General features: G+C 36.5%; 4 protein-coding genes across 5 annotated transcripts; 1 reads left to right on the top strand and 3 right to left on the bottom strand.

Moving 5' to 3' along the window:
• Positions 1-235: 235 nt before the first annotated feature.
• LOC140776034 (dof zinc finger protein DOF2.1-like) lies at positions 236-2,068 on the bottom strand. Of its 2 annotated transcripts, XM_073119576.1 has the most exons (3): positions 2,004-2,068; positions 1,741-1,921; positions 236-1,307 (listed from the first exon to the last, which is right to left on the bottom strand). In XM_073119576.1, the coding sequence occupies exons 2-3, from the start codon at positions 1,765-1,767 to the stop codon at positions 393-395; spliced, it is 942 nt and encodes a 313-aa protein (XP_072975677.1). In that variant the 5' UTR covers positions 1,768-1,921; positions 2,004-2,068; the 3' UTR covers positions 236-392. The 2 variants fall into 2 exon arrangements, with proteins under 2 accessions (XP_072975677.1, XP_072975676.1); XM_073119575.1 differs by having other exon boundaries at positions 1,741-2,052.
• Positions 2,069-5,407: 3,339 nt separating this feature from the next.
• LOC140776033 (arogenate dehydratase 2-like) lies at positions 5,408-10,976 on the bottom strand. The gene is made up of 11 exons (XM_073119573.1): positions 10,605-10,976; positions 10,443-10,507; positions 10,181-10,273; positions 8,765-8,965; positions 8,601-8,681; positions 8,418-8,513; positions 8,267-8,344; positions 8,050-8,139; positions 7,885-7,952; positions 7,661-7,742; positions 5,408-7,593 (listed from the first exon to the last, which is right to left on the bottom strand). Exons 1-11 carry the CDS (start codon positions 10,858-10,860, stop codon positions 7,534-7,536), a joined length of 1,170 nt encoding a protein of 389 aa, XP_072975674.1. The 5' UTR covers positions 10,861-10,976; the 3' UTR covers positions 5,408-7,533.
• Positions 10,977-13,115: 2,139 nt separating this feature from the next.
• On the top strand, positions 13,116-21,241 carry LOC140775353 (probable LRR receptor-like serine/threonine-protein kinase At1g67720). The gene is made up of 15 exons (XM_073118595.1): positions 13,116-13,385; positions 14,583-15,114; positions 15,540-16,045; positions 16,128-16,260; positions 16,435-16,506; positions 16,609-16,677; positions 16,757-16,828; positions 17,423-17,491; positions 18,688-18,842; positions 18,925-19,169; positions 19,715-19,841; positions 19,924-19,983; positions 20,062-20,245; positions 20,375-20,510; positions 20,685-21,241. The coding sequence occupies exons 1-15, from the start codon at positions 13,301-13,303 to the stop codon at positions 20,994-20,996; spliced, it is 2,757 nt and encodes a 918-aa protein (XP_072974696.1). The 5' UTR covers positions 13,116-13,300; the 3' UTR covers positions 20,997-21,241.
• A 289-nt stretch (positions 21,242-21,530) lies between these two features.
• On the bottom strand, positions 21,531-24,971 carry LOC140775846 (L-ascorbate peroxidase, cytosolic). Its single transcript, XM_073119305.1, has 9 exons — positions 24,769-24,971; positions 24,485-24,659; positions 24,329-24,394; positions 22,884-22,932; positions 22,405-22,490; positions 22,226-22,305; positions 22,043-22,145; positions 21,883-21,941; positions 21,531-21,790 (listed from the first exon to the last, which is right to left on the bottom strand). The coding sequence occupies exons 1-9, from the start codon at positions 24,885-24,887 to the stop codon at positions 21,775-21,777; spliced, it is 753 nt and encodes a 250-aa protein (XP_072975406.1). The 5' UTR covers positions 24,888-24,971; the 3' UTR covers positions 21,531-21,774.
• Between the last annotated feature and the right edge of the window lie 404 nt (positions 24,972-25,375).

Raw genomic sequence — 25,375 nt, 5'->3', positions numbered from 1 at the left:
TCTCTCTCTCTCTCTCTCTCTCTGGCTAAAGATCTTATTGAGTGGCAATGATGAAGAGAAGAGAATTTATTGGAAACCACACAGCTGCTGCCCACTGGAATCTTTCAACTTCCTGAAAAACAATTCCATCTGCAGTGCTCAAAGCACTAGAAAATAACATCCCTTAATTATTCCTTACCAAATTAAACATGAACTTGGAGCATGCAGGAGTTCTCTTCTTACCCATTCCCTACTTTGTTAGGAAACAAATCTCAATGTTCCATTAAGTATACAATTACCAAATCACCACTCACAAAGAAAGGTCACGAAAAAAAAAAGATGAAAATTTAACTTGAGAAAAACTAGAAAATACCACCTTGCAAGAAGCACCATTTGATTGTCTACTACTACCTCTAAATCAGAGAGTTGTTGATGAGACCATGCCAAGAAGGATGTGGAGGAGGAGGAGGAGTAACACCTTTCCAGTAGTCTCTTCCTGAGTCCATAGCCATGTTATTGCGATCTCCACCAAGCTGCCACTGGAGACCCATCAAGCGGTTGTTCTCCCCTAGTCCATCCAAGTCCTTGTAAGATCCATGTGGACTTGTTATAGTAGTATTAGTAGTAACTGCTGTAGTAGTTGCACCATCAAAGCCACCATTAAAGGGCATCACCACATCTCCCCCATGACCAATACCATCCTCCACCTCTTGAACACTACTACCATTGCTACCAATCCCATAGAAGTTATGCAAATCATTCTGGTTGCAACCGGTGGTGTAATCAACAAACCCACTTCTAAGAACATCAAGAAACCCAGGACTTGTTTGGATATAGCCAAGGTCAGAACTGGGACTAGGGTTTAAATTTCCAAGAAGAAAACCATTTGTTGGTTGCTTGTGGAGGTTTGCAAAGGCTAAGGTTAGGTCACTTGGGTCATAAGCAAGATGATGAGATGGCATCATAAAGCTTGGGAGGTGTGGATTGGAGTCTTGTGGCCTCTTACAGGAAGAAGAAGAGGATGATGAAGGAGAAGAAGAAGAGGAGGGAGAGGAGGAGGATGAGTACTTCTTGTTCTTCCTGCATCCACCCCCAATTGGAACATTCCTTAGAGAACCACCTTTGGTCCAGTACCTTCTGCAACCCTTGCAGTAGTACCTGGGCTGGGAGAGGCTGTAGTTGTTGTAGTAGCAAAACTTGGTGTTGGTGGACTCACACCTGGGGCACTTTGGGGACTGCTCTGGATGGGGTTTGATCACCTTCCTCTCCTGCTGCTGTGACTTTGGGCAACCAACCAAGATTTCTTCTAGTGGAAGACTAGCCATGCCCTGTGAGAAATTCAATTTTGAAACAAAACAGTGTAATTATACCATGCATATATTTACTGAAAGAGAGAGTAAAAGAAAAGGACACTTTTAGCCAAGTTCTAGCTAGCTAGTATATCTTCTTCTTCTAGTATTAACACAACAAGAAAAGAATTCTTCCATGGTTCTACCGAGAAACCATGAGATCTATATATCACACTGCAAACTTATCTCTCTCTGCAAACAACAATCAAGAAGTATATGAGAAATAAAAAAAATTCACAGACCCACATGAGAAGTCAGCATAGAAAATGATAGGCAAATTCCACTACTTCCAAACACCCAAGATCCACAGTCCGTAAAAGCAAAAAAGAAAAGAGCTCTCTCCCATTCAAAGTAAACAACACTCTCGAAGATGTAAGATGTCTTCTTGCTAGCTCTAACATAATTTAATTACCTGGTGATGTGCATTAGAGATCTCCATCCATGCAAAACAAACCACCCAACTCCGAGAATTCTCTCTCTCTCTCTCTCTCTCTCTCTCTCTCTCTCTCTCTCTCTCTCTCTCTCGTTTGCGGAGCCTCTCAATGGAGGATAGAAGTGAGCACCACCACCACCTCCTCCTCTCTCTCCCCCATCTAAAATTATAACAAGAAGGAGAAGATTAAGAAAGAAGAAGAAGCTATAGAGAGAGAGAGAGGAAATGATTACAATCCGTACGAGGCGATCGATGCGTTGGGCCTCGGAAAGCAGAGACGAGCATGGAAAATTCGAGCAATCTGGCGAGTGGATTCATGGAGGAGTGGGTCGAGCGGGCCCCACAAACTTGGCGTGCGCGGTTTTGGGATACGATTAATCGCCGCCCCGTCGTCTCAAAAAAATAAGCCGGCCGTTACAAGTAACGGCGAGATATGATTGCGTAATTAACCTCATGCTTACGTGGCCCCACTCCTCCTAGCCGTCTGATCAAAGATCCCTTCTTTATCTTCCTACACGTTATTTTCTTCCTCTCTCTTTCTTTTTTGCACATACAACCCTCCAAATTTTGTATTTTTGTGAAGACTAATGCTATGCTTATCAACACTTTACAAGCATTATTAAGCTATGGTATGGTCACGATGATGCCACGTTTATAAAGTGATTGTGAGCATACTATAGCTAATTTATGAATAGCTTCAAAATCTAATATTTAATATTTTTTAGAGGGGCGTACAATAAATAAGTAATAGTATAGACATAAATAAGTGATTTTTAGAGCACAAGATCTTATTCAGCGTAATTTTATAAATTAGCTATGATTATAAAAAGCTACGTTAAAGTTATACACCATGAAGCTCAGGGTTACTAAATAATGGTCGACTAATAAGAGGATAGAGAAAGAGAACTAGTTGTAAAAATAAATACTGTGGCATCGAGTATTCTTATATCAAGGAGTAAAATAATAATTTATTATCACATTAAATTAAAATAATTTGGTTGTCTAAGAAATAAAAATGACTATATCTATGGAAACTTAAGTAATTATTTAATTATGATTCTACCGTAACTAAATTTATACTATATATTTTCTGAAAAGAGCCCTTCAAATATATTATTAAAAGATATCTAGTTCGATTTCGGCATTTTATTTATAAAAATTCGTTTAAAACTTTAGTTTTATAAAATAAAATAAAAAAAGAATTTATCTTAGTAACAGTTAGTATTTCTTTGCAATTAAAATCTTACGGAGGGCATGAGTGTAAAAACGTTATGGATATTATAAATTAGAAAAAGGGTTTTATGAATTATTTGCATTAGTAGTGCATCGTGATGTTGACCGGTCAAAGCTGTGAGGGGTTGTCGGTTAAAGCGAGGGCTTTCTGCAGTAGGTGAAGGATGACAGGTGAGAGAGTTTCGAGTACACCCCCCCTCCCCTCTCGCTTGTCTTGAATTCTTACTCATTAACCCCCCTACATAATAGCTTTATTATACCTTTCTAATATTTGTTTTAATTCTAACAGTGATGACCTCATAATAGCTTGTTGAGTGTTCGTGAATCTCTACTTAATTTTCTAATTAGATAATTAGCTTAATTATCTTCGTATAGTGGATACGTCTCCCTTCGGGCTGGGCCCCACAGTTTTGGGTGGTGGCCCCGGGGTCCACGTGGCGGCTTTCCGTCGCTGGGAGTGGGAATATCTCAACGTTCGAGGAGGAAATTATAATAATAGTGAAATTTGTCATCAGACACCCTCACTTTTCCATTATTTTCCTTTCCGCTCCCTACTGTACTTTTTTTTTTCTCTTTTTATACTTTTTTTTTAATATATATATATATCTTATCGACCTAATTTTTTTATATCAAATTATAAGAACATAAAACTAATTATGTCTGAAATTCCCTTTAAATAGAAGGAGAAGATAATATAGTAAATAAATGGGTCCCTCCCAGATGTCGGTTTCTAAGTAAGTTCTGACCGTAATCTATCAGTTGGAGCGAGGAAGGGGACGATGTCGGAAGGCACGTGAGGGAGGACGTCATCGGGAGGTTTTGGTAGCACCAATCACGTGACGTATTCGCAAAATAACGGCCGATATTTTGATAAGAGTAACGGACTTTGTTTTGGGTACCACAACTTAGGTATATATATATATATATATATATATAGCTCACACGTCACCTACTTTATTTTATATCCTCTGCTCAATACTCATAGCCTAACTAAATCCGAACATTTCTCACACTCACACTCTTCGAGATTTTTTCTTCTTTTTTTTTTGGACAATATAATATGGCACAAATAATAATTATTTAGTTGAGAGAATTGAAATATTAAAATAGTTTAAAATTCGCATATATACCCTTAAAATTGATGTTTGAATATATATTCTCAAAAAAAATATATATATTTACATAGATATCTTCGTGGTTAATTTTTTAATAAATATTATAAGTCCTAATAATTTTGTAGATAAATGTATTAAAACTAAAGTAAGAATATTTTTTAATGTTTTTATAACTCTTAAGAAGCATACATGCAAAAACGAGTGGTATATCTACTTTAGGGGATATACATATAAATATTGAGCCTTATTAGACCCTAGTGAGTGAGCATTGGCCCAATAAAATGTATAGCAACAAATGAATGAATGTATTTTGACAGAGATTTTTTTTTTTTTCCTTTCACTCTAATGTTTTTGACGGTGGTATTGAATAACTTCAGGAGCAACATATAATGGTTAATTATGGATCTTAAATAATTAAAAAATCAATAAAGTATCGTTCATATGAAAGCTCGAAGCTCAAAACTAGATATAGACAAGACAAAAAACTAACCCTCCTTAGATATAAAAATACTAAGACATCATTAAACTTTAGTCAATATACTAAACCATCTAATTTAGATTTTAAATCGAGTGTATCGTTTAACTATTATTTTGAATTAAATATTATCGAGACATTACTCCAAGTCATCGTATTACCAAACTGCTCATTCAAATCAATCACACCGTCAATCACACCGTCGAGTAATCACAAAATGATTTTCTCTATAATAATTATTTGAACCTTAGTTAAGGGGAAGGTCACTCTTCTGTATACAAAGTAGAAAGATTGCATCGAGAGGCATATTTGGGATGCAACGAGTGCTACTTTTTTTAAGACTTATCAGCTTGGATGCTTTTTTTCTTCTTTAAAGGAAACTGCACTTTACTTTTCTATAGTTTGACTCAATTTTATAACAACATTATGTACTTTTAATTTAAATATTTAATCTCCTGTAACGTTAACTAAAATATAATTATTATCTTATTCATTATATGCGACTAAACTAGACGTAGAATTTATAGACCCTCAGATAAAATTACAAAGGATTGAATAAACCTTTTAATACATCTAAAATAATAATAATTAATAAAGATGTGATAAATATGTTAAATAAATTATATTTCTGTGATAACAGAGATCACAGCCTTTTCATTCTCCTCTTGTCCTCTTCAGGGTGGACCTGGACCAACAAAACAAGATAACATATAAATAAATGAATAACTGAAATCATATGAGCAACAAATTTAGATGAGGGAGAAAAAAAAACCTAAACTGATTTGTAATTTCAAGGACATATCCTTGATTAGGTATATATGTTTACCAGACACATCTGTTCTCTAAAACTTGTCATATTAATTTCAAAACAACCCTATATTAATTTTCTGTAAATCATTATGAACAATATGAAAGTTAGTTTTCCTTTCCATGCATTTATTCATCCAAGGCTATATAGTTGATCTAACCTGCATGAGAAGAATTAAGAATGAGAATCATAGACATAATATGTTTTACTAGAGAGAAGAAATAGAAATGATATCTTTGAACAAGTACATTATGCTTCTTCCCTTTTCCTTTTGCACAGTTAATATTTATCACTTATGTAGAAAGAGACGTCTGAGAAATAGCAGAACAATGTCTTCCTTGTCTTCTTTGTATAAACATAGAATGTCCAATTGAAGATAAACCAAAAGCCAGATAAACTTAACTTCAACAATGAAGTAGTACTTCCCAAAGGAATCCCTAATAAGTTCGTTCGCGGTAAAGAAACGATCTCATTGTTCAGAAGATCAGACTATACAGCATTCACTTACGAATATGTTCTGGGTTTCTTCACATTTTTGAAACATGGGCAAAACTGATCATGGCATGCTGAGACATATGATGATTCCATGTCCATGGAACCCCATAGTGGAAACAAGGTGATTACCAGAGGTTATTTCAAGGGGACCTATTGATTAAGTGAGAACCTGCCAAATAATAAAAAGAATGGAGCCTCGAAAGAACAACAATTCTGTTGTTCTTACAGAATATAATGTGAAAGCAGGAAGCACAAATTAAAGGATAGAGAAGTGGAAGAATAACATATTGGCTAAACATTGGCAAGAAATCATGACAAAGAAAATAGATCTATATCAGAACAGAAGCTTCATCCATAGCAATCCAACCTCTAGAATTCTTAAGAGAGCGAGAGAGAGAAAGAGAGTACCTGGACATACACCCTCAAACTTTGTTCAGATTTTGGCTAGCAATGATCCACCAGCTGCATATTTGCACAGCAAGCCATAAAACCTTAGCACAGGCTCTTGCGTGAAATTACATAATGATCTCTTAATTTGCAGATAACTTCAGCTGAAATCTGACAAATAATAGGACATACAAGGAATTGGATCTTAAATTACAGCCGTAGTTACAAGAACTTCCAAAGTACACATTTCTAGGTTGGTAGCCAACAGATTATAACTTTCAGATGGTGTGCCAATACAGATTTAGCTGCAGCATTCATGAGGATAACAATGATTAAATGTTAGCCAATGGAATAGTGCTCAGATAGCTAAAGATATTTGTGTTGTATGAGTATTCCCGGGTTCGAATCCAAACGACATCAGTTTAATTGAGATTCTATTAAGTTCTCATTTCTCTCTCCAATTTTTTTTTTTTTTTTGACTAAACGCTGGATTCTAGAGAGCGGATCAATAAACTCCTTAAGAAACAAATAAGATGTTTAAATCTGAACATATCTCCCAGAAGGCATGGGTAATCTGCTTTCACAGCCACATGTAAATACATACGGTATATTATAAATGGAACTGAAAAAGTTATTGTTAAAGGAGAAAATTCTGAAATCAGTATCAGCACATATCAATCAAAATAACCATTGTGGACAACCTTGGTAGAGGAAACCTTTTCACAAACTCCAGATGTAAGAGAAGTTACATGTGCCAACATGGCAGTGAAAAGTCATATATCTGGCAATATGATCCTCCCGTCCCCCACATGAAACAGATAAGATACATTTAAAAGGAAGAGGAAACACAAACCTGTATGATTTCTCTTGGAAGCACAAGACTTTTGTGTGTTAAGATGAGACAGTGAATATGTGATCTAGTATGAGAACTGATCACAGACATACATTGAAAAATGGAGTTGCACCAGCTAAGTTCAGAGAATAGGTTGTCATGGTAGGTAATTAAAACAGATATTTAGAAGGTGTCAATAAGAAGGAAGCATCTTTGTGTCCTGAGCTTTATATATATTGATATGAAATGTAATAGGGACATTTCAAATAAACAATCAGGGAAAAAAAAGAATAACCTAATAGCTATTTCTCATCAAAATTTCTTTAGTTTGGTTCGAATTCCCTACTAAAAAAGAGAAAACAGTTAACCATGAAAAATAACTCCTGTTTCTTCTTTGCGTAGGCATCTTCATTTCCCTCCAAGTCATTCATGCTTGGCTCACATCCACTGGATAACTTCCAAGTACTCTCAAGAAGGTGGCAAATTCCTAATAATACAAGCAGATATTATATGATCAAATACCCACAAATTATCGACAATCATATGCACCATACCTTTAAATGCCTAAGGGCATTCTGAGCATTTGGATCAGCCATTGAAGCTTCAAAATCTACATAGAAGAGATAGTTGAAGTACCTATCACAACAAAGAAAACATAGTCAATCTCCAAGATGAGCAAATATCCTCCAATAATCAATCAATTATAGAGTTACTTTGGTCTTCATATTTCATTAAAAAAATATTAAACATAATAACATGAAATGATTCTTGTATTCACTTTAAAGGAGAACTGCTAGTGTCATCATTCACACGCAAGGGCTTTCTACAGTGTGGGCGACTTTCAATCTGCAGAAACGGAAAAGGTGTGATCAGAGCTGTAAAATGCATCATAGTATAATATAGAGAAAATACAGAGTCAGCAGCACGGGATGTTGAAGTATGCCTTGGTTAGGTTGATATCCCTCATAGCAAATACAGCAAGTGCCTTAAAAAGCACCCCAGGCCCCTCTTCTAGAGAGAAAACTATGCTTGTCTGAGAAACACAAAGTAAAATAGCAAGAAGTAAATAAGTTGACTAACAACAATTAACTTCAGCATTTCAAGGAAAGTATAAAGAAGATGCAGGTACAAATGAAAAGCTTATTGTGTTGCACACGTACCTTAAATGGCTTATCAACACCAGGAATAATAGGTTCTCGTGCCAACATTAAGAAACGTGTGACATTCTCAGGGTCATCCTACAGAGGGCGAGGTGGATTATTGAAGAAAGTGAATCTCCATGTGTCCAAAATTATTCGTAAACCAACATACCTGAATATCATGGGCAAGAATATGCAAACCATATATTTCAGAAGCCAATGAACTGGCAACTGCTCCTGCATCTTCGAGTTTGTGGCGGGCAACAAACTAACCAAGACACATTATTTTATGTATTAGAAATTAACGAAATATCAGAGGAAAAGGAGTAAAAGAAAAATCATCACCATCATCTACCTGTGCAGCACCAGCCGTATCATCTACAGCTTCTCTGACAACTCCTAACTTATTTAGTGTGTGCTCACATTGTGCAAGGGCCTACAAAGTAGATCTCATTAATATATTGATTTGAATTACTCTGCGAGGTTCTTTCGGAAAGAAAAAATGTGAAAAAAATTTACTTGCGGATGGCTGAGAACTCTTTTTAGGTTTTCTATTTTCACGCCAGGATTCACTAACAAACAATGTCGAACTGCATATTTGACCTCCCCAACAATGTGCAACTTATGGCGAAGTAAAAGGTCATAGTTGCGATGTATGCTGCCACCTAGTGAGTTCTCAATGGGAAGAACTGCCCGATCAACAAGCCAACGTTCCACAGCCTTCCAGAGAAGAGATAAAACAATTCAATGCTCAACAGATGAATAAGTAGGTAAATGAGAGATGTTCTCACACAATCTAGTCAAAGAGAAAGAACTCTCACAAGTATAAATTGTATATTACACACTTACTATTTTAGAGTTCAAAAAACAATCTTAACTTTGTCTTTGCAATTAATAGCAAGATTCCAATAAATGATGAGTGCATAAAGACAGGTTGTCCTACACTCCTACAAGCTAACTAATTGGGTGCCTGGTCTAGTGATCTTTTAGTCTTGCCGCTATCTTACCTAACTATGCATTATCCAAGGGCTTCGGCATAACTAGTTAACTTGATACCAGATGTCGTTCTTAAATTCACTTGATTTTTTGTGGAACATTCTCTCAACTTGCATTCCAAAAACCAGAGAAAGATGTTCATTGCTAATAAAAGGATTCAAGCAACAATATAGGTATCCTTGTGCATATCCTTGTGGACTATCATTCCCGTTTAAATGCTTATAGTTATCCTAGCTAAAATTGGGCCAATCCACTTCCAGAAGTCAGTCAAATCACAATACAAATGCCAATCTAATAACAGTAAGCTTACTACCAAATAAACTAACATTTCAGTGACTCTAATAACAGCAACTCATGCTAAAATTTTGGGTTGTGATCATTATCATATCTTAATTTAGTTGAAGCAGCCTTACTAGGGTGTTTATCAGGTCAAGATAATCAAGCTAATCAAAATATGGACTAAACCCAAGCCCAAATGTAAGGGTTCATGAGATCGAAGATGTGCTATAGAAGAAGTGAATAAGAAAGGTTATATTGACAGTTGTTGATTTTTAGAAGTGTCAACGGATAATACTTTGATGTAGTTCAGAATGTTGTCTGTTAGGGAACAACACACAGAAAAAGACTGCATCAGCTTATCTCAGATACAAGTATTTTGATGGTGAAGTAGTCTCAAAGAAAAGGAAGAAGACAGACTATTACAGAATGCAGTAAGTGTGACAAACATTAAGGAAATACCTAAAGGAAGTTAGACTCACCGAAATATGCAACACTAAGTCCTCCATATGTAACCCAAAACAAAATTCTAGCCTGACATCCTTATCAATTAATCTAGTGCTGTTCATTCCCAAAATATATATTACAAGTAAGACTCCTCTTTATCCTTAAAGCGGAAGTAACACTTTGCAATAACTAAAATAAAGAACATCATAAACTCACATCAAAGGCCGTCTCAAACAATTCACATGGCACGGCTTCACAATTCGGGTACGCTTTCGCTGCCGCAGCTTCGCTGTAAGCCCCTGGAAGACCCTAAAACCCATCACAAGCACCAGAAAAATAAAAATAATAAACAATAAAATTACACAATAATTAAAGGAGAAAATGAAGCATCTCCAAAACAATAAAGAAATAAAATGTCAATCCGAACTCGCAAATAAACAAATAATAGCCGTCAAAGACATGCCCTTGAATTCCAAACCTGGTAAGCCACGCGCAATCCAGATGCATGAGCCGAATTGGCGCCAGCAGATACAGAGAGAGGCCCTAAAACACAAAAACCATTTCCAGAATTAACCAAAAAAATTCCTTTTTACCGTCCAATAGGTGAAATTTTCGACTTTTTTTTTTCTATTTCACTTACTCGGCAGTGCCTGGGAATCCTTGCAAGTGATCTCCGAGAGGTGATCGTCTAGAACTCCATTGATCTCAAGCGCTTTCACGTTGTTATTGCTAACGGTGCCGACATCTCCTCCTCTACCTTGGATAGGAGAAGCTATAGAGATCCTCCGCCGCCACTTGATCGAGATCTTGGAAAATTCTTTAATGGTTTTCCTTCCACCCTCTTCTCGGGCTCGATATCGGATCGATGGGGTTGGAGTTAGGGAAGCGGCAGCCATGGCCGTCAGAAATTGGAGAGAGAGAAGGAGAGAGAGAGGAGGCGGAGCCCTTGAAAAATATCGTTGGCTTGGCTTCGGACCGGAGTCGGCGTCCCGGAACTTGGTTTCGCCGTCTTCTTACGAAGTCGTCCTCATGCGTTAGGCGGGTGCGGCGCACGTGGTTTATTAGAATTTATTTTTATTTATCATTTGACACGAAAATGTGACATAGGAACAACAAAAGGTACATAACATCTCTATCATAGCAAAGAGTCAGCAAAACGAGATTCTTAACAGAGTAATTTTAAATAGGTAAAATATATATTGAATGTGATACAGAAATTTACTTTATCCGTAAGTTTTTTTATAATTTGACCCATCTTCAATCATTTTTATTTACCACGTTGATATTATTTTAACTTTGACATTAACTAAATTACTAATAACTTTCATCGCCCCCTCATTTACTTTTATACCTCTTCACTATTTTTCTTTATCTTGTTGTAACCACCTTCTTCCATCATGGCTGCCGTCACCACTTTCTCTCGTCTTTCTCTTCTCTTCCTCGTCTTCATCTTCTTCTTCTTCTTTTTTTTCCTCCAACTCTTATATTTATTCTTGCTTCAATTGGGGGTTTGCATGAAGAAGATGGAGGAAGCCAAGCATTTCATCCAATTCTAATTTGGAAATCAAACCTTCGGCTTGGGCATGATGAGGCAGTGAGAATAATGGGAAAGATGAAAAAAATAGCAAAAATGAGAGAAAAAGATGGATAATATAGACAAGAATAATTTAGAATTTTTAAAAAATTATTATAGTATAACGGAATATTTATTTACTAATACTGTTCAAGTTAACTCAAGAGTGTTAAAACAAAATTATTAAAAATAAGAGGTTAGATTATAAAATCTTTGAAAACGAAATATGAATCATAAAATTGATAAAATATAAAGTGTAATTTATATATATATATATTTTTTTTGTTTTATAAGTGATTTAAAATTCATATGGGAGAATTTTGGAATATTCTATTATCATGACAATATAAGTTTAGTGCCTCAAAAGATGTCCAAGATCCTTAAAAGGTTCTTAAAAAGAGAGTAAATGGATCCACTTTTGTCAAACAAAGTTATGGAGAGAAGCTTATAATTGAAGGATGTTGGTAGTCTTCAGAGCTTGGCCCACATCATGTGCTCCCCATTTTTGTCACTTGGGAAGTTGTTTGCATGTTATCATGAGCAGCTTTTATCTCAAAAAGGTGCATCCATCCTAAATCTACTTCATTTGCTACTTTGTTCTTGTTAGAGTTTCAGTTTCCCCCAACTCCCTTTTTTCCCCTTCTATTTATTATTATCATCATTATTATTCGTATAGAACACTAGCAATACATGACATGTATGTAAGCCACTACTATAACTCAATGGTCAGATCTTATTATGAGTTTGATATCTCATGCATAATGGAGTTGGCATTTGATAGATTGAATTTTCTTTCGAGCATTATAAGCAGACATGATTTAATTGTCTAACTTCTTTAGGATTTGATGATCCCACATCTCTTCAAGGCTTAAGTTTTTTTAATATGCTTAACAGGCTTTATACTGGATCTAATATGGTCAGAAAAGAATTCTCATAACCTCTTCTATGTGCCTTCTGTGATGAAGAGATTGAATCAATGAAACATATCTTCTCACCTCTATACTTTATTAGTGGTTAACAATATTGGCTCGAAATTAAAGCTTTTATTGACACCTAATTCGAGTCATAACTTCTGGGCTGATTAAAGAAACCCTTCCTCCTTTCCCTCCGTAAGCCTAAGAGTACCTCTCTTTTTATGATCTCGTGGAAAATTTAACGAGAATGTAATAACATAAGTTTTAACTTGGAAGCTCACACTTCGATTATAACTTTCTAAATTCTTCTCTTAAAAAATCATTAATTAAATCACTAAAAAAAATCCAGAAGCAACCCATATACATATATGCATACACACTAAATAGATAAAGTTAAATATGAAATATATATAACGGGAGAAAAAATCACGTGGTCATTTTGACCCAAAATCTTAGTTAAAACTCGAAAGTTTGAATGGAATTTCCATTAGTCTATTGGCTTGAAAGAATCGTTTTTCACTGGACCAATGGGCAATGGGCAATGGGCAATGGGCAATGGGCAATGGGCAATGGGCGGTATTCTCACCGAGATGGGGGGCGGGGCGTACACTGTGCAGGTGAGAGTTAAAAAGGTGGTTGCGAAAGCGACGGGAGTGGAAGGCCGATACGGTCACCGCCCTCAAAGCTTTCTTTCAGTTCCCTCCTCCCTCACCTCCTGTAAAGCGTTAAAAGGCTTCTCTCTTCTTTTCCTTTCCTCCCTTTTTTTTTTTTTTTTTAATTTCAAATCCCGATCTGGATGGTAATGCGATCGCCATTAGCGCGAAGCTCTTCGTCTTCTACTTCCTCTTAATGGCGACTCCTCTTCGTCTTCTCCTTCTCCGGTTCGTGGTCTTTAGCTTCTTTTGTGTAGCGCAACTAGACGCTCAAGTGCCCGGTGAGTGATTTCCGACATTTTTTTTTTTGTATTTTTCTTCGCATTGTTTGGTTATTAGGACTGTAGTTCTCTACGTGTAGACGATTACTAGTATCAGCTTAAGTTTGATCCGTCGATCGCCATTAAAGTGGGCAGTTCTGATGTTTCTTGGGTATCTTTAGTGGTGATTTTGAGTTCAAACGCCTTCATCTTGAATCCTTGATGCTTACGTACTTGAGAAGTAGATAGAAGTAAAAACGTGTGATCTCCATGTAAATTGATACGAATCTTGATGCTTCCGAAGACAGTGTTTGGTCCATCATCAAGTGGATTCATTTGCTAGAGCACAATGAGATGAAGGCCGTGCGAATGAAAGATTTAGGATATTTTTTAGTAATTTATATGGCTTGATGGTCTATGATTTATGATTATATGAATTTTTAGTGTACAATAATGTATATTATATGTAGATCATATGACTGAACATCTGAGGCTAAGTAACTAGTTCCTCTAGCTTGAATTGTCACTGGATGGCCCTGGCCATGCTCCAAGTTCTGGCTAATAATCATGTGCCCGATGTATATACATATATATATACCCTCATCTGTGAGGTACTGTGCATCCGTAAGTTTGAGTGGTACTCTCATATCTAAATCATGTTTGTCTCAAGGTGATATTACTTGAGCCTTTCATGTAGCAATGCTCTGGGTCTTGTTGGTAAATTAGCCAAGTTGAATGTATGCTGTCTCACATTCGATCAAAATGCAGAGATAGATCAGGTGAAAATATAAAATGTTTGACAGTATACTTAGAAGTTCTTTAGTAATCGGTGAGTTGCATATCTTCCATTATAGATGACATATAGAGTTAACCAAAAAAGTGATAATTTAAATATTTTGGGAAAGGAAGCTATAAATCATAGATGAATTTGTAAATCTAATTTGATTCAGGCTGAGCTCAGGTTAGATGCTTATATACACTGATAGTTTCTATATCCATGTGTGCTGCAAAATTGTTTCTGCTACTTTATTTACGGTATCTCTCTACGTTTTCTCATTTGCCAGAATTATCTACGTGTCAAGGTAACACATATTTTTCTTGATTGCGACATATTTATCCTTAGCTTATGAGTCAATATGAGAAGCTTCTAGTTGATGGTTTTGTGCTAGGCCTGCTTTTCAGGTATTATAAGTTGTGTCTGTACTCCCCTTCTGACAGGATTTGTAAGTCTGGACTGTGGAGGTGCAGAGAAGTACATAGATGATATTGGGCTTGAGTGGATTCCTGACTTTCAATTTCCTTTTGGTGAAACAACAGACATATCAGTGCCTAATGAGAATCGGAGGCAATTTATGACTGTACGGTACTTTCCTGCAGATGATAGAAAGTATTGTTACACATTCAATGTGACAACCAGAACTCGGTACCTTGTAAGAGCAAGCTTTTTGTATGGGAATTTCGATAAGAGTAATGTTTTTCCAGAATTTGACATCTTTATTGGAGCATCCCATTGGTCAACAATTGTAATTTATGATGAGAGCACCATAATAACCAAGGAGTTGATTTTGCTGGCTTCCTCTCCTACAATTAGTGTATGTCTATCTAATGCGACAACTGGACAACCATTTATATCTACACTTGAGCTTCGGCAGTTCAATAATTCACTTTATTATACAGAACATGAAACTGAATTCTTTCTCAGTCTATCAGCACGAATAAATTTTGGAGCACAGAGTGATAATCCTGTCAGGTATGTATCACATTCTGCTATACATTACTAAGACATATTGAATTTCGTTTGGAAGTATTTCTTCTAATAAATGTACCACTTTGAACTGATATACATACTGTTGTTATTTATATGTAGTTGATGATCTTGCGATGGTCTCAGCGTCATCTTTCTTTAGAAAGTAATTTTAATGAAGAAATAAGAACATTCTTACATAAACATATTTTAATTTCTATATGTAAGATTGAGTCAAGGACGTTTACATATACACCAATATTGTACTAATTCATACTTATAATCATCCACTACAGATTCGAATGTATAGTTCATCATGGAGAGTGACTCATGATAGATAGAGATATTTGCACTATCTTATGCTACAGGATAGAACTTTCTTGGTTATGTTGGTGGTGTTTACATTCATAACTTTCCTGTCATTTTTACAGGTATCCAGATGATCCATTTGACAGAATATGGGAATCTGATTCTTTAAAGAGGGCAAACTACCTTGTTGATGTTGCTCCTGGAACTACAAATGTTTCAACAAGTATGCCAGTAACTGTTGCATCTGATGAAAGACCGCCTGAAAAGGTGATGCAGACAGCTGTAGTAGGTCAAAATGGAACCTTAACTTACCGACTGAATTTGGGGGGTTTTCCAGGATATGGTTGGGCATTCTCATATTTTGCTGAAATTGAAGATCTTGGTCCAACCGAAACTAGAAAATTTAAGTTATTTATCCCTGGAAATACAGATGTTAGTAAACCTACAGTAGATATCCAAGAAAATGCTCCAGGGAAGTATCGGTTGTATGAGCCAGGGTACTATAACATATCTCTCCCCTTTGTCTTCTCATTTGCATTTGAAAAGACAAATGATTCATCCCGGGGTCCCATTTTGAATGCTTTGGAGATATATAAGTATCTTCCGATAAATTATGGCTCTCAAGATGGTTAGCCTACATGTCACTCTATGTAATTCTTCTAGATTACTTTTTTATGGCAGTTTTTTTTAATTCTCTATCTATGCTGCAGCATCTGCCATGGCAACCTTTGCATCACATTATGCATTTGCAGATTGGGCACAAGAAGGCAGTGATCCTTGTCTACCAGCTCCATGGTCTTGGGTGCAATGTAATTCTGACCCACAACCGAGGGTTGTTTCAATGTACTAAACCTTTTTCTTAATTTCTTATTTATGGGTTTTTGTTCTTCTCTGTGTATTCTTGCTTCGGTCGTACATCTGCGTTTCAATTGTTTTTGACTGACCCAATATTTTGCTCATCTTTGTAGAAGAATCAAATATCCATTATGTTCCTACTGATGATTTCTTTGTATACAGTATTTTGTCACATAGAAATTTGACGGGAAATATACCTTTGGAACTGACAAAACTGCCAGGATTAACTGAGTTGTAAGATTCAAACAACTTTTCCTTTCCAGTTTTGTTCTTCTTGCACCTTTATGTTCTCCCCAGTCAAAATGTTGTGATCACCACTTTCTTAGGGTATTGCAGATGGCTTGATGGTAATGGATTGAGTGGTCAGATTCCTGATCTAAGTGCATGTTCAAGTCTGAAATATATGTAAGAAAGTTAGCATTTAATCTATGCCTTCAAAACTTAAAAGATTTTTAAAAACTTTTTCTTCGGTTTTTTTATGCAGTCATTTTGAGAACAATCAATTGACTGGTGCTTTGCCTTCATCGTTCGTTGACCTACCAAGTCTAAGTGAACTGTAAGTTTTCTATCATTAAATATCCTGTCATTAGCATTTTATTTTAGATTTATGTACTCATATTGAGACATTCTGATGAATGGAAGCTTTATGTTCTGTATTTGAAGTTTGAGCTGCATTATGCTATTTTGGGTTATACTTATGAAACTTGAGTTGCTTGCAGTTTGAAAGCAACATGTATTCATGTGTATATAATTTTTCATTTATTTAGTTTAATAGGAGCCCAACTGATTGTGACAGTAAAGTTTGTCATCGTGCTTCCATGGAGCCTAGGTTATTTTATTTCATAGCTGACTCCATTTTGCTTGAAAAAATTGTAACAATGATCACGATTTCAAACATGAATGTATAATGTCATTATCCTCAAACAGACACATATCATGTACAAAGAAACATTTCTACATCTACTGTACTTTTACACTTGTTAACTGTAAGAAATTGAATTATTTGTGAGTAACATTGAACAGTGATGTTAGGGTACTTCTATTGCTATTATATCGTAAAACTCTGAACTTTTCCTGTTCTTTTTACTACTGTGATCCATTGTGTAAAGAAAATTGTCTGATGCTTCACTTTGTTAAAATTACTGATCAGGTATGTGCAGAATAATTTATTGTCAGGAATTCTTCCTAAGGGTCTTCTCAACAAAAACATCACTGTCAAGTGAGTATTAATTAGCATAGCAAGTTAATGTGAAATCAAGTCTTGATATTATATATGAGTTCTTGATGGAATGATCTTGCCAAGAGAAAACATATTCTTAGTGCATAAAAGTTAATCTCAGATTTATTACCTTTTTTCTCATTGACAATGGACAAACTACTGGTTTATTTATCCTATGCATGTGTGAAGAGTTTAAAGGATATATGGCTATTCATGCACAATATTTTGTTGAAATTTTTAGTAGATCACATTGGCATTTCATGTATAGATGGATTTTTTAGTAATTAAGGTTTTATCTTTATTATGCTAGGTTAATAGTAGTAGATCAATAAGGAAAAAAAAAAAAAGAGAAGACAAAGGAAGAGAGAGATTAACTTTCTCTCCTATTTAGATACATGAGAGAAAGAAAAGAAAGTTAAATTTCTATTGCTTTCTCTCTCCCTCTCTCCACCTTTGGAGGGAAAAAAGTGACCATTGGTGGTTTTTTTCCCTCTCCCTTTTCTCTACCATTCTCTCCAAAAAAATTATTCTTTCCTAAATTTATCTTTCTTTTCTCCCCTATTCTATCAAAGCGAAGGAATTAGAGGTCTATCGCGATGTGCATGATGCTAAAAGGGTTTAGACACAATTTCTCTCTTTTATTGTTCCTGAAAATAAGAAAAGAATAACTAGCCTTTGACGGTGCTTTGATTCCGAATGAAATTTCTGAGCACAAGGAGACCCTTTCACATATATCTGAGACACGAGTAATTGGCATCATCAGCAGCTTACCTATATTGAATAAAACCCCTTGATGTGGATGATTAACAAAATCCACTGGCAGGAAGATACATGCTAACCGCTAAGTGGCACAATACATGCCATTCAGCATGGAGAATTTTGATTTAAATTATGTTGTACGAGAGACAATATTTTAGTGTCATACAGTAGTGTCCTGTACTATGATCTACCCAGGAATTGGTAGAATTACAGAAGCAAGCAGCATATTAGTTAGCTGTCATCTACCAAGATTTTTTTTTTCTCCTCACATTCAGGTTAATATTCCAGTAAATGTTAGAGGATTAAGAACGACTATATTTGCCTAAATGAATTCTCGCTTGTCTTGTGCTTCTTTTATATGTGATATCATTTCCTATAGCTTCTCATACCTGCATCACAACTCATACTGAGATTTCTGTTGTCAATGTGTTTTATAGCTTCACTGGCAATATTTACCTCCGGAAGGAAAGCAATGCCAGGAGTCACATGATAATAGTCATCTGTTCTGTACTTGGAGCTGTCTTTCTGCTTGCAGCTATTCTTTCTTGCTACTTGTTAGCACGTAAGAAAATGAAGTTCTTCTCAGATGAAGGTAACTCGATAAGTTCTACATTTTATGTTCTGTTACAAGCTTAACATTTTACAAGCGTTAAAATTGCCATATTTTTTTGTAGATAACCTTACCGGTGTCCTACCACCTCAGAAATTATGCTCATCATCCTACGGTGAACTTGCCACAGAAACAGCTCATAGATACACATTATCTGAACTTGAAGAAGCCACTACAAAATTCGCGAAGAGAATTGGTTCTGGTGGTTTTGGCATAGTATATTATGGAAGGATGAAAGATGGAAAGGAAATTGCAGTCAAGGTTCATATTTATGATTCTTACCAAGGAAACAAACAGTTCTCAAATGAGGTAAGCAACACTCATATCTGGAATACTGATCTTAGGCATATAGGTACTGTAGTCCAAAGACTACAAACTAATTATTTTTCTTTATAATCAAACTCAGTTTCTTTTACATCCGATGCACATTCTGTGAATGTAAATATTTTCAACCATTAAACTGACAAGGGGAAAAAGAAAATCTTATACTGCAAGTTGGAAATGATTATATGTAGTGAAGTCATTCTTGAGAACAGGGTTTGACAAAGTGGGGAAGCTCCACAGATGACACTGAAGTGGCACCCATAGCTCATTTCATTTTAATCATCCATTGAGTGCTCAGCATGTCCAAACAGTTAAAGGAGCCTTCTTTTCCTTTTGTCATGACAGTCAACTGGATTTGCTGGACACATCACTACATCTTTTCATTCTAACTACCACATACTATTATGATCTATGTGAACCATTCAACATCTTGATGCTGAATACTTGTATTTGATGAAACAGTTGGATATATAATGCTCTGTTGTTTCAGATATATAAGTTCTAAATATTGATGACTCAATTTATTCCAGGTGTCTCTGCTTTCTAGAATACATCACAGGAACCTAGTAGCATTTCTTGGTTACTGCCAACAAGAAGAGAAAAACATCCTTGTTTATGAATTTATGCATAATGGATCCCTAAAAGAGCATCTTCACGGTATGTATATATCCTTTCTTCTTCAGGAAGAGTTGCTTTAAATAAAATTCATAAGCTAAAATTATCTATATATGATTTGCAGCTCGAGAAAGTCATTTAAGCTGGATCAAGCGTCTTGAAATTGCTGAAGATTCTGCAAAAGGTTTTTCTTTTCCCCTTACGTCAAAGTTGTGTATAAAAATCAATTTTTTAAAGTCAAATGTATTGCATCATGCTTCAGGGATCGAATATCTTCACAGTGGTTGTACCCCATCCATAATTCACAGGGATCTCAAAACCAGCAACATTCTTCTTGATAAAAATATGAGAGCCAAGGTATCGGATTTTGGTCTTTCAAAACCTGCAGCTGAAGAATCTCATGTCTCAAGCGTTGTTCGAGGGACTTTGGGTTATTTGGACCCGGAGTAAGGGTTTATTCCTTCCAAATAAACTAGATTTAAAAAAAAATCTTCTTGCTTAAAATAAACTAGATAAATGTGCTTTCTAATTCTGTCCGTTTTGGATGAGTTTTTAAATCCTTTTAATATATATAGGTATTACACCTCTCAGCAGTTGACAGAAAAGAGTGATGTCTACAGTTTTGGCATTATTCTCCTGGAGCTTATATCAGGTCTTGAGCCAATATCGAATACAAGTTTTGGGGAAAATTTTCGTAATATAGGACCATGGGTGAGTCTACGCAATCCTTGTCTACGTTATCGTCAAGAACTTTCTCTTTCACTGGGTGATATATTCCAAATTGGTCGGTGGTGATGTTGATATTCATATAATTCCTCTTCTTTTTTTAATCTTTTTCTTCTTTCACATCAAACCTCTAATACCATGTAAACTATCATAACGCAGGCAAGATTCCATTATCAGAGTGGAAATATTAAGGGTATCATAGACCCTGCGCTGCAAGATGGTTACAATGACATCCAGTCTGTGTGGAAGATTGCTGAAATAGCGATGAGGTGTCTCAACCGTATGCAAAATAGGCCTGCGATGTCACAAGTCATAAAAGAAATTCAAGATGCTATTGCATTGGAGCAGGCTCCCATGAACGAGGGGACGAAATTTTCCTTCTCTCCCTCTGTTAGAATGGATGCCACCAACGTGGATAATTGTACGCCGGAGTCTTCTACTAATTCGTTAGAGCAACCTGAGCTCCGGTAGCTCAGGCCGGCTATGTGATCTCTGAATTTTTCCTTTTCTTTTCCTTTTCCTCGAGTCAGAGATCACAGCATAATTAGATTGGGAGCATGAACTACTGTTGCTTCTCCACTGAACTAGGTTTACATTTTGGTGTAGGGTTTTGCTTTATCTTATTTCTTGGGATGAAATAAAGGTAATGTTCTCAAGTGTATGAATTCAGATTTTGTTTGAGCTAAAAATTAGCGACATCAGTGGTTTTTTGTTTATTTGTTTCCAACGGTATCAGAAGATAAGAACTCAGGCGTGTGGACTTGCGTCACATTTGGATATAATGGTTGGAAAGGCTTAATATTGAAAGGATCATCGTTTCACTAGCTATTAAGCAGGTAGTAAGTCTGCGTCAATTTAGTAACTCTTTAAGAACGAAAAAAATCGGGTTTTTACTCTAAACTATTATATGTTTAACCGAGTTATATATCTATCTATCTATCTATATATATATATATATATATATTAGAAGATCAATTGCAAAAACTAAGAGGATGAAATCGGAGATAGCTAAAACGACAGTGACCAGCTATTCGGGGATGGATACTTAAAAATGCGACGCACCATAAAGTATTTCACAGTAAAATTTTTGGACACAACTGCAAGCAGAACCAACATGCTCTCGCATAGCAAACCAAAAAGTAACAACAATTAAAGATACCCCCAGGGCCATAATACTCTTATTACAAAAGATGCTTCTGACGATCCTGCTCCTAGTTTCAGATCAAACATATCCCAACGAACAGCTCTTCTAAGCCTCAGCAAACCTGGAACATTAGAACAAAGGAGTTGAGCAAATGGAAATTACAAAACCAACAACACAACACCCCTTTCAATAGTAATTCAACATGAGTATTACCCCAATTCTGACAGCTTCAGGTGAGCTTCAGAGTAGTCAGCGAAGAAAGCATCCTCATCCTGTAAACAAACAATAATGGAAACAAGAAGATCAAACAACTTTATAATCTCTCTTTATTTATATATAAAAAAAAATGGATAACAGGTTAGAGAGAGTTTACTTCAGCATATTTCTCCACAAGTGGGCGGAATACGGGGTCAGCGAGAAGGGCTTTGTCAGATGGCAGCTGAAGAAGGCCTTCCTTCTCTCCGCTCAGGAGCTCCCTGCACACAAGGATTCACATGAGCAAATAATGAAGGTCTTTAACGAATGGAAAGTTAGTAGAAAAGAGATTAATACATACTTGAAGTATGAGTTGTCGAAGATAAGAGGATTTGAAGTCCAAGCTCCCTCAAAGCCAGATCGCTCCTTGTGGCACCTACCCTAATAAATTAACAACAGTACACATGTTTATAGTGCCAAGATTATAGAAAACTACTAGGATAGAAGCCGATTATTGAAAGGCATGGTAATAAAACTAACCAGAGTGTGTCCACCAGAAAGAGCAACAATATCCTGATCACTCAGACCCATCTGGTGACAGAACACATTCCTAAGGTGGTCACAGCCTGGATGATTACAAATTTAATATCAAATTAGTGTCGAACGGTGATAGCATGAGTAACAAGATAATACTTAAGCTCTGAGAGAAAGAGGCAAACAGTGATGGCATGCATCAGTAACAAGACAATACTTAAGCTCTGAGAGGAAAGAGACAAATAGTGATGGCACTAAAGAGCAGAGGATAAATTTAGGATAATCTCTAAAACTTTTTTGTCATCTAGAATGTGCAATTATGTAGGAACAAGTGGAAACTGTGGGAGCCCATTAAAATAAAGGGAGTAGATTTTGAATAGTCTATGTTAATTGGATACACAAGTGGGAAGAATTGAAATGTTATTTTACAACCATTTATAGATTCAAACAAGAGGCTTAAAATAATTTAATATAATAAATAATACCTTTGGTGGCATCAGGGAGGCGGCCTTCCACAGGAGGTTCAGGCTTATCCTGACATAACAGATGGATGATAAATTCTCAGCAAATAATAATCAAACTTTTTTGGTGATAGAAAAGATTTTAAAAACTTCTCGAGCAACAATACTGAACGACTTTTAGTTCTTTTCAAATCTACATCAGAGCCCACTTTAGATTCTTGCAATAATTTTCCTGTCCTCACTTAACTGCAAGATTGAGCTAATCAATACTTAGTCAGCTCCCTTGAGATGACAGGTGCAACAAACTAGAATTAGGTTTCCGCTTTCATTGTCATAGAAATAGATTTAGAGAAAATAATATGGTGTCTACGGTGAACATGTGAAAGAATGGTCAAAGAGGAGTGAACAATAATATATTCAAGGACCAAAGCGGTTTGAATGGAAACAGGAGGAAAGCATCGGAATGACAAGTACACCATAATTTAGGTATTAAAATAATTTTCCCTTATGCAACAAACAATATAATATGTAGTAGGAATTGATTGACCTTTGATGGATTTGTGCATTCTACTGATTCCGGACATAGTTTTGCTCTGCTGAATGGAGCTTAGCATATTTAGCAATCTAAATATAGAATATATGAACCGCTTTTCCTAATAACATACACTAGAAATATAGGCGAAGCTCAGATTTTTGACAATTGTCCAAAGCTCAGGGCAATCTAAATTTGAGTTGAAATAGGCCTTCATCAGACAGTTACATGACATGGGAAAAAGTTCTGCATTCATCCTTCTACTACTATCTTGCTTTGTCGTATTTTTTTTTTCCTCTATTGGTGTTATCTTCAAGGCATAATAGTTCCTCATTATTCATTAGACCTATAGTTACATCCAATAGATTTGTAAATAAAAACAATATTCTAGTAGAAATAAAAGCTTATAATGGAAGCCAATATGTAGTACTCATTATACTTATTTCACACAATTATTGTTGTCCAGATTCATTGTATCATGGCGGCTAGCATAGCATTCAAAAATTAATTGCAACTTGCGGCCAATAGAAGTAAAAAAAAAAAAAAAAAAAAACCATCGGCTAATAAATTTTTATGCCATCTGCATTATTATTGCACTGAGAACCTGGCAGTGCACTAACAAAGAAAAAAGAAATAATAAATACTACCCAACAACCGCCGTGCGGGTTCACATTCGAATAGAAGAAACATGAACCCTATCTTTTGGGGGAGTTGATGGGAAATATTTGGCGTGTGGCCAGATATTAGTGCCTAACTACTACGACCTCCATATTTTATTTTTCTTTGCCGAATACTTCGAAGAAAAAAAATCCACTTGGTTTGATCACCAAACGGTCAAACTACTTTTACCGACCAAACCCCATCAAATCCCAAAACCACGAAGACCTCGAAAATAAACACACAGAATAAAAGGAAAAGAAGAGGAAAATCTTCATACCTCCCTCCCTGGGTGGAAGGGGACCTCCGGTCCACCGGTAACTTCCACGGCAACGACTCCAGCAAGCTAAAAATTTTAAAAAATCCAAAAATTAAAACAACTAGCTTAATTATCATAGATCTTAGTCTAAAGAAAAACTTAGATCTAGAAGTATACCTGATAGAAGTCGCCGTAGGAAAGAATCGGGAACTGCTCCTTGATCGGCTCCAAGAGACGAACAGCGATGTCGAGTCCGTTGTTAGCGCCGTGAGCGAGCTCGGCTGAGTGCTTCATCGTCCCGAACGGCCCACCGGTCTTGGAGTTCACATCGTACGTCCCCGCGGAGTGCCACCTGTCCGATTACCACATCGTCAGCGTCCATTTCATCAGATCTAGCACACGAAAGGGTAAAAGCATGGAAAACGGAGCGGGCGATCGATCGATCGATCGATCGATCTTACGCGATGCGAAGCATGAGAGGGGCGCAGTTCTTCTCGGCGATGAGGCCACGGAGCTTCCTCTTGCACTTCTCCACCGCCTTCTTGTACTCCTCGCTCACGGTGGGGTAAACCTTCGCCATTGCTGAGATCGGAGAACGAGACGAGAGAGGAGACCAACGAGAGAGAGAGAGAGGGAGAACACGAGGGGCGAGGAAAAAGGTGGAGAGGTAGCCCTTCCTATATACTGGGTTTTAGCCGCAGTGCGAAGGTTCTAGTGGCTCATTCACTGCCGTGCGATCGAAGCGATCGTGCGGCTGCAGTTTGCGCGATCTCCGACGGCTGTAATTGGAGGATGGGAGTAGATGTGTGGCTCTAAAGCCACGCCAGGTTGAAGCAGTTGTAAGATAATTTATGCGAAATGACGAAATTGCCTTTTGTCTCAGCAGCACATATTTGGTAAATCACCGGGGCTAATAAGGTAATGTACGTGGGGTGTGTTAGAAGACGCCAGTGTGAACGCGCCCTCTACCTCCGAGATTCCCTCGCTTGGATCGGAGGAAGTCTAATCGATTAAAAATCAGACAAAGAAAAGGGGACGAGTCGGGGAAGTAGCAGACACGTGGAATTA

Source organism: Typha angustifolia, chromosome 14, assembly GCF_048772165.1.
Source record: "Typha angustifolia cultivar Huaian chromosome 14, ASM4877216v1, whole genome shotgun sequence".
Classification (NCBI taxonomy): domain Eukaryota; kingdom Viridiplantae; phylum Streptophyta; class Magnoliopsida; order Poales; family Typhaceae; genus Typha; species Typha angustifolia.
This window is presented reverse-complemented; position numbering and strand designations above follow the sequence as displayed.

Bases quoted from the DNA above. Each gene is read 5' to 3' on its own strand.
- LOC140776034 (XM_073119576.1), bottom strand. From the start codon at position 1,767: ATGGAGATCTCTAATGCACATCACCAG. The intron at 1,308-1,740 runs GTAATTAAATTA...AATTTCTCACAG, and splicing joins TCTCTAATGCACATCACCAG to GGCATGGCTAGTCTTCCACT.
- LOC140776033 (XM_073119573.1), bottom strand. From the start codon at position 10,860: ATGGCTGCCGCTTCCCTAACTCCAACCCCATCGATCCGATATCGAGCC. The intron at 8,966-10,180 runs GTGAGTTTATGA...CTTCTCTGGAAG, and splicing joins TGTTTGAGACGGCCTTTGAT to GCTGTGGAACGTTGGCTTGT. The intron at 7,594-7,660 runs GTATGGTGCATA...TTGTATTATTAG, and splicing joins ATGCCCTTAGGCATTTAAAG to GAATTTGCCACCTTCTTGAG.
- LOC140775353 (XM_073118595.1), top strand. From the start codon at position 13,301: ATGGCGACTCCTCTTCGTCTTCTCCTTCTCCGGTTCGTGGTCTTTAGC. The intron at 16,829-17,422 runs GTAAGTTTTCTA...ATTACTGATCAG, and splicing joins CTACCAAGTCTAAGTGAACT to GTATGTGCAGAATAATTTAT. The intron at 19,170-19,714 runs GTAAGCAACACT...AATTTATTCCAG, and splicing joins ACAAACAGTTCTCAAATGAG to GTGTCTCTGCTTTCTAGAAT.
- LOC140775846 (XM_073119305.1), bottom strand. From the start codon at position 24,887: ATGGCGAAGGTTTACCCCACCGTGAGCGAGGAGTACAAGAAGGCGGTG. The intron at 22,933-24,328 runs GTATGAAGATTT...CTGTTATGTCAG, and splicing joins CCTTCCACCCAGGGAGGGAG to GATAAGCCTGAACCTCCTGT. The intron at 21,942-22,042 runs GTAAACTCTCTC...GTTTGTTTACAG, and splicing joins TTGTGGAGAAATATGCTGAA to GATGAGGATGCTTTCTTCGC.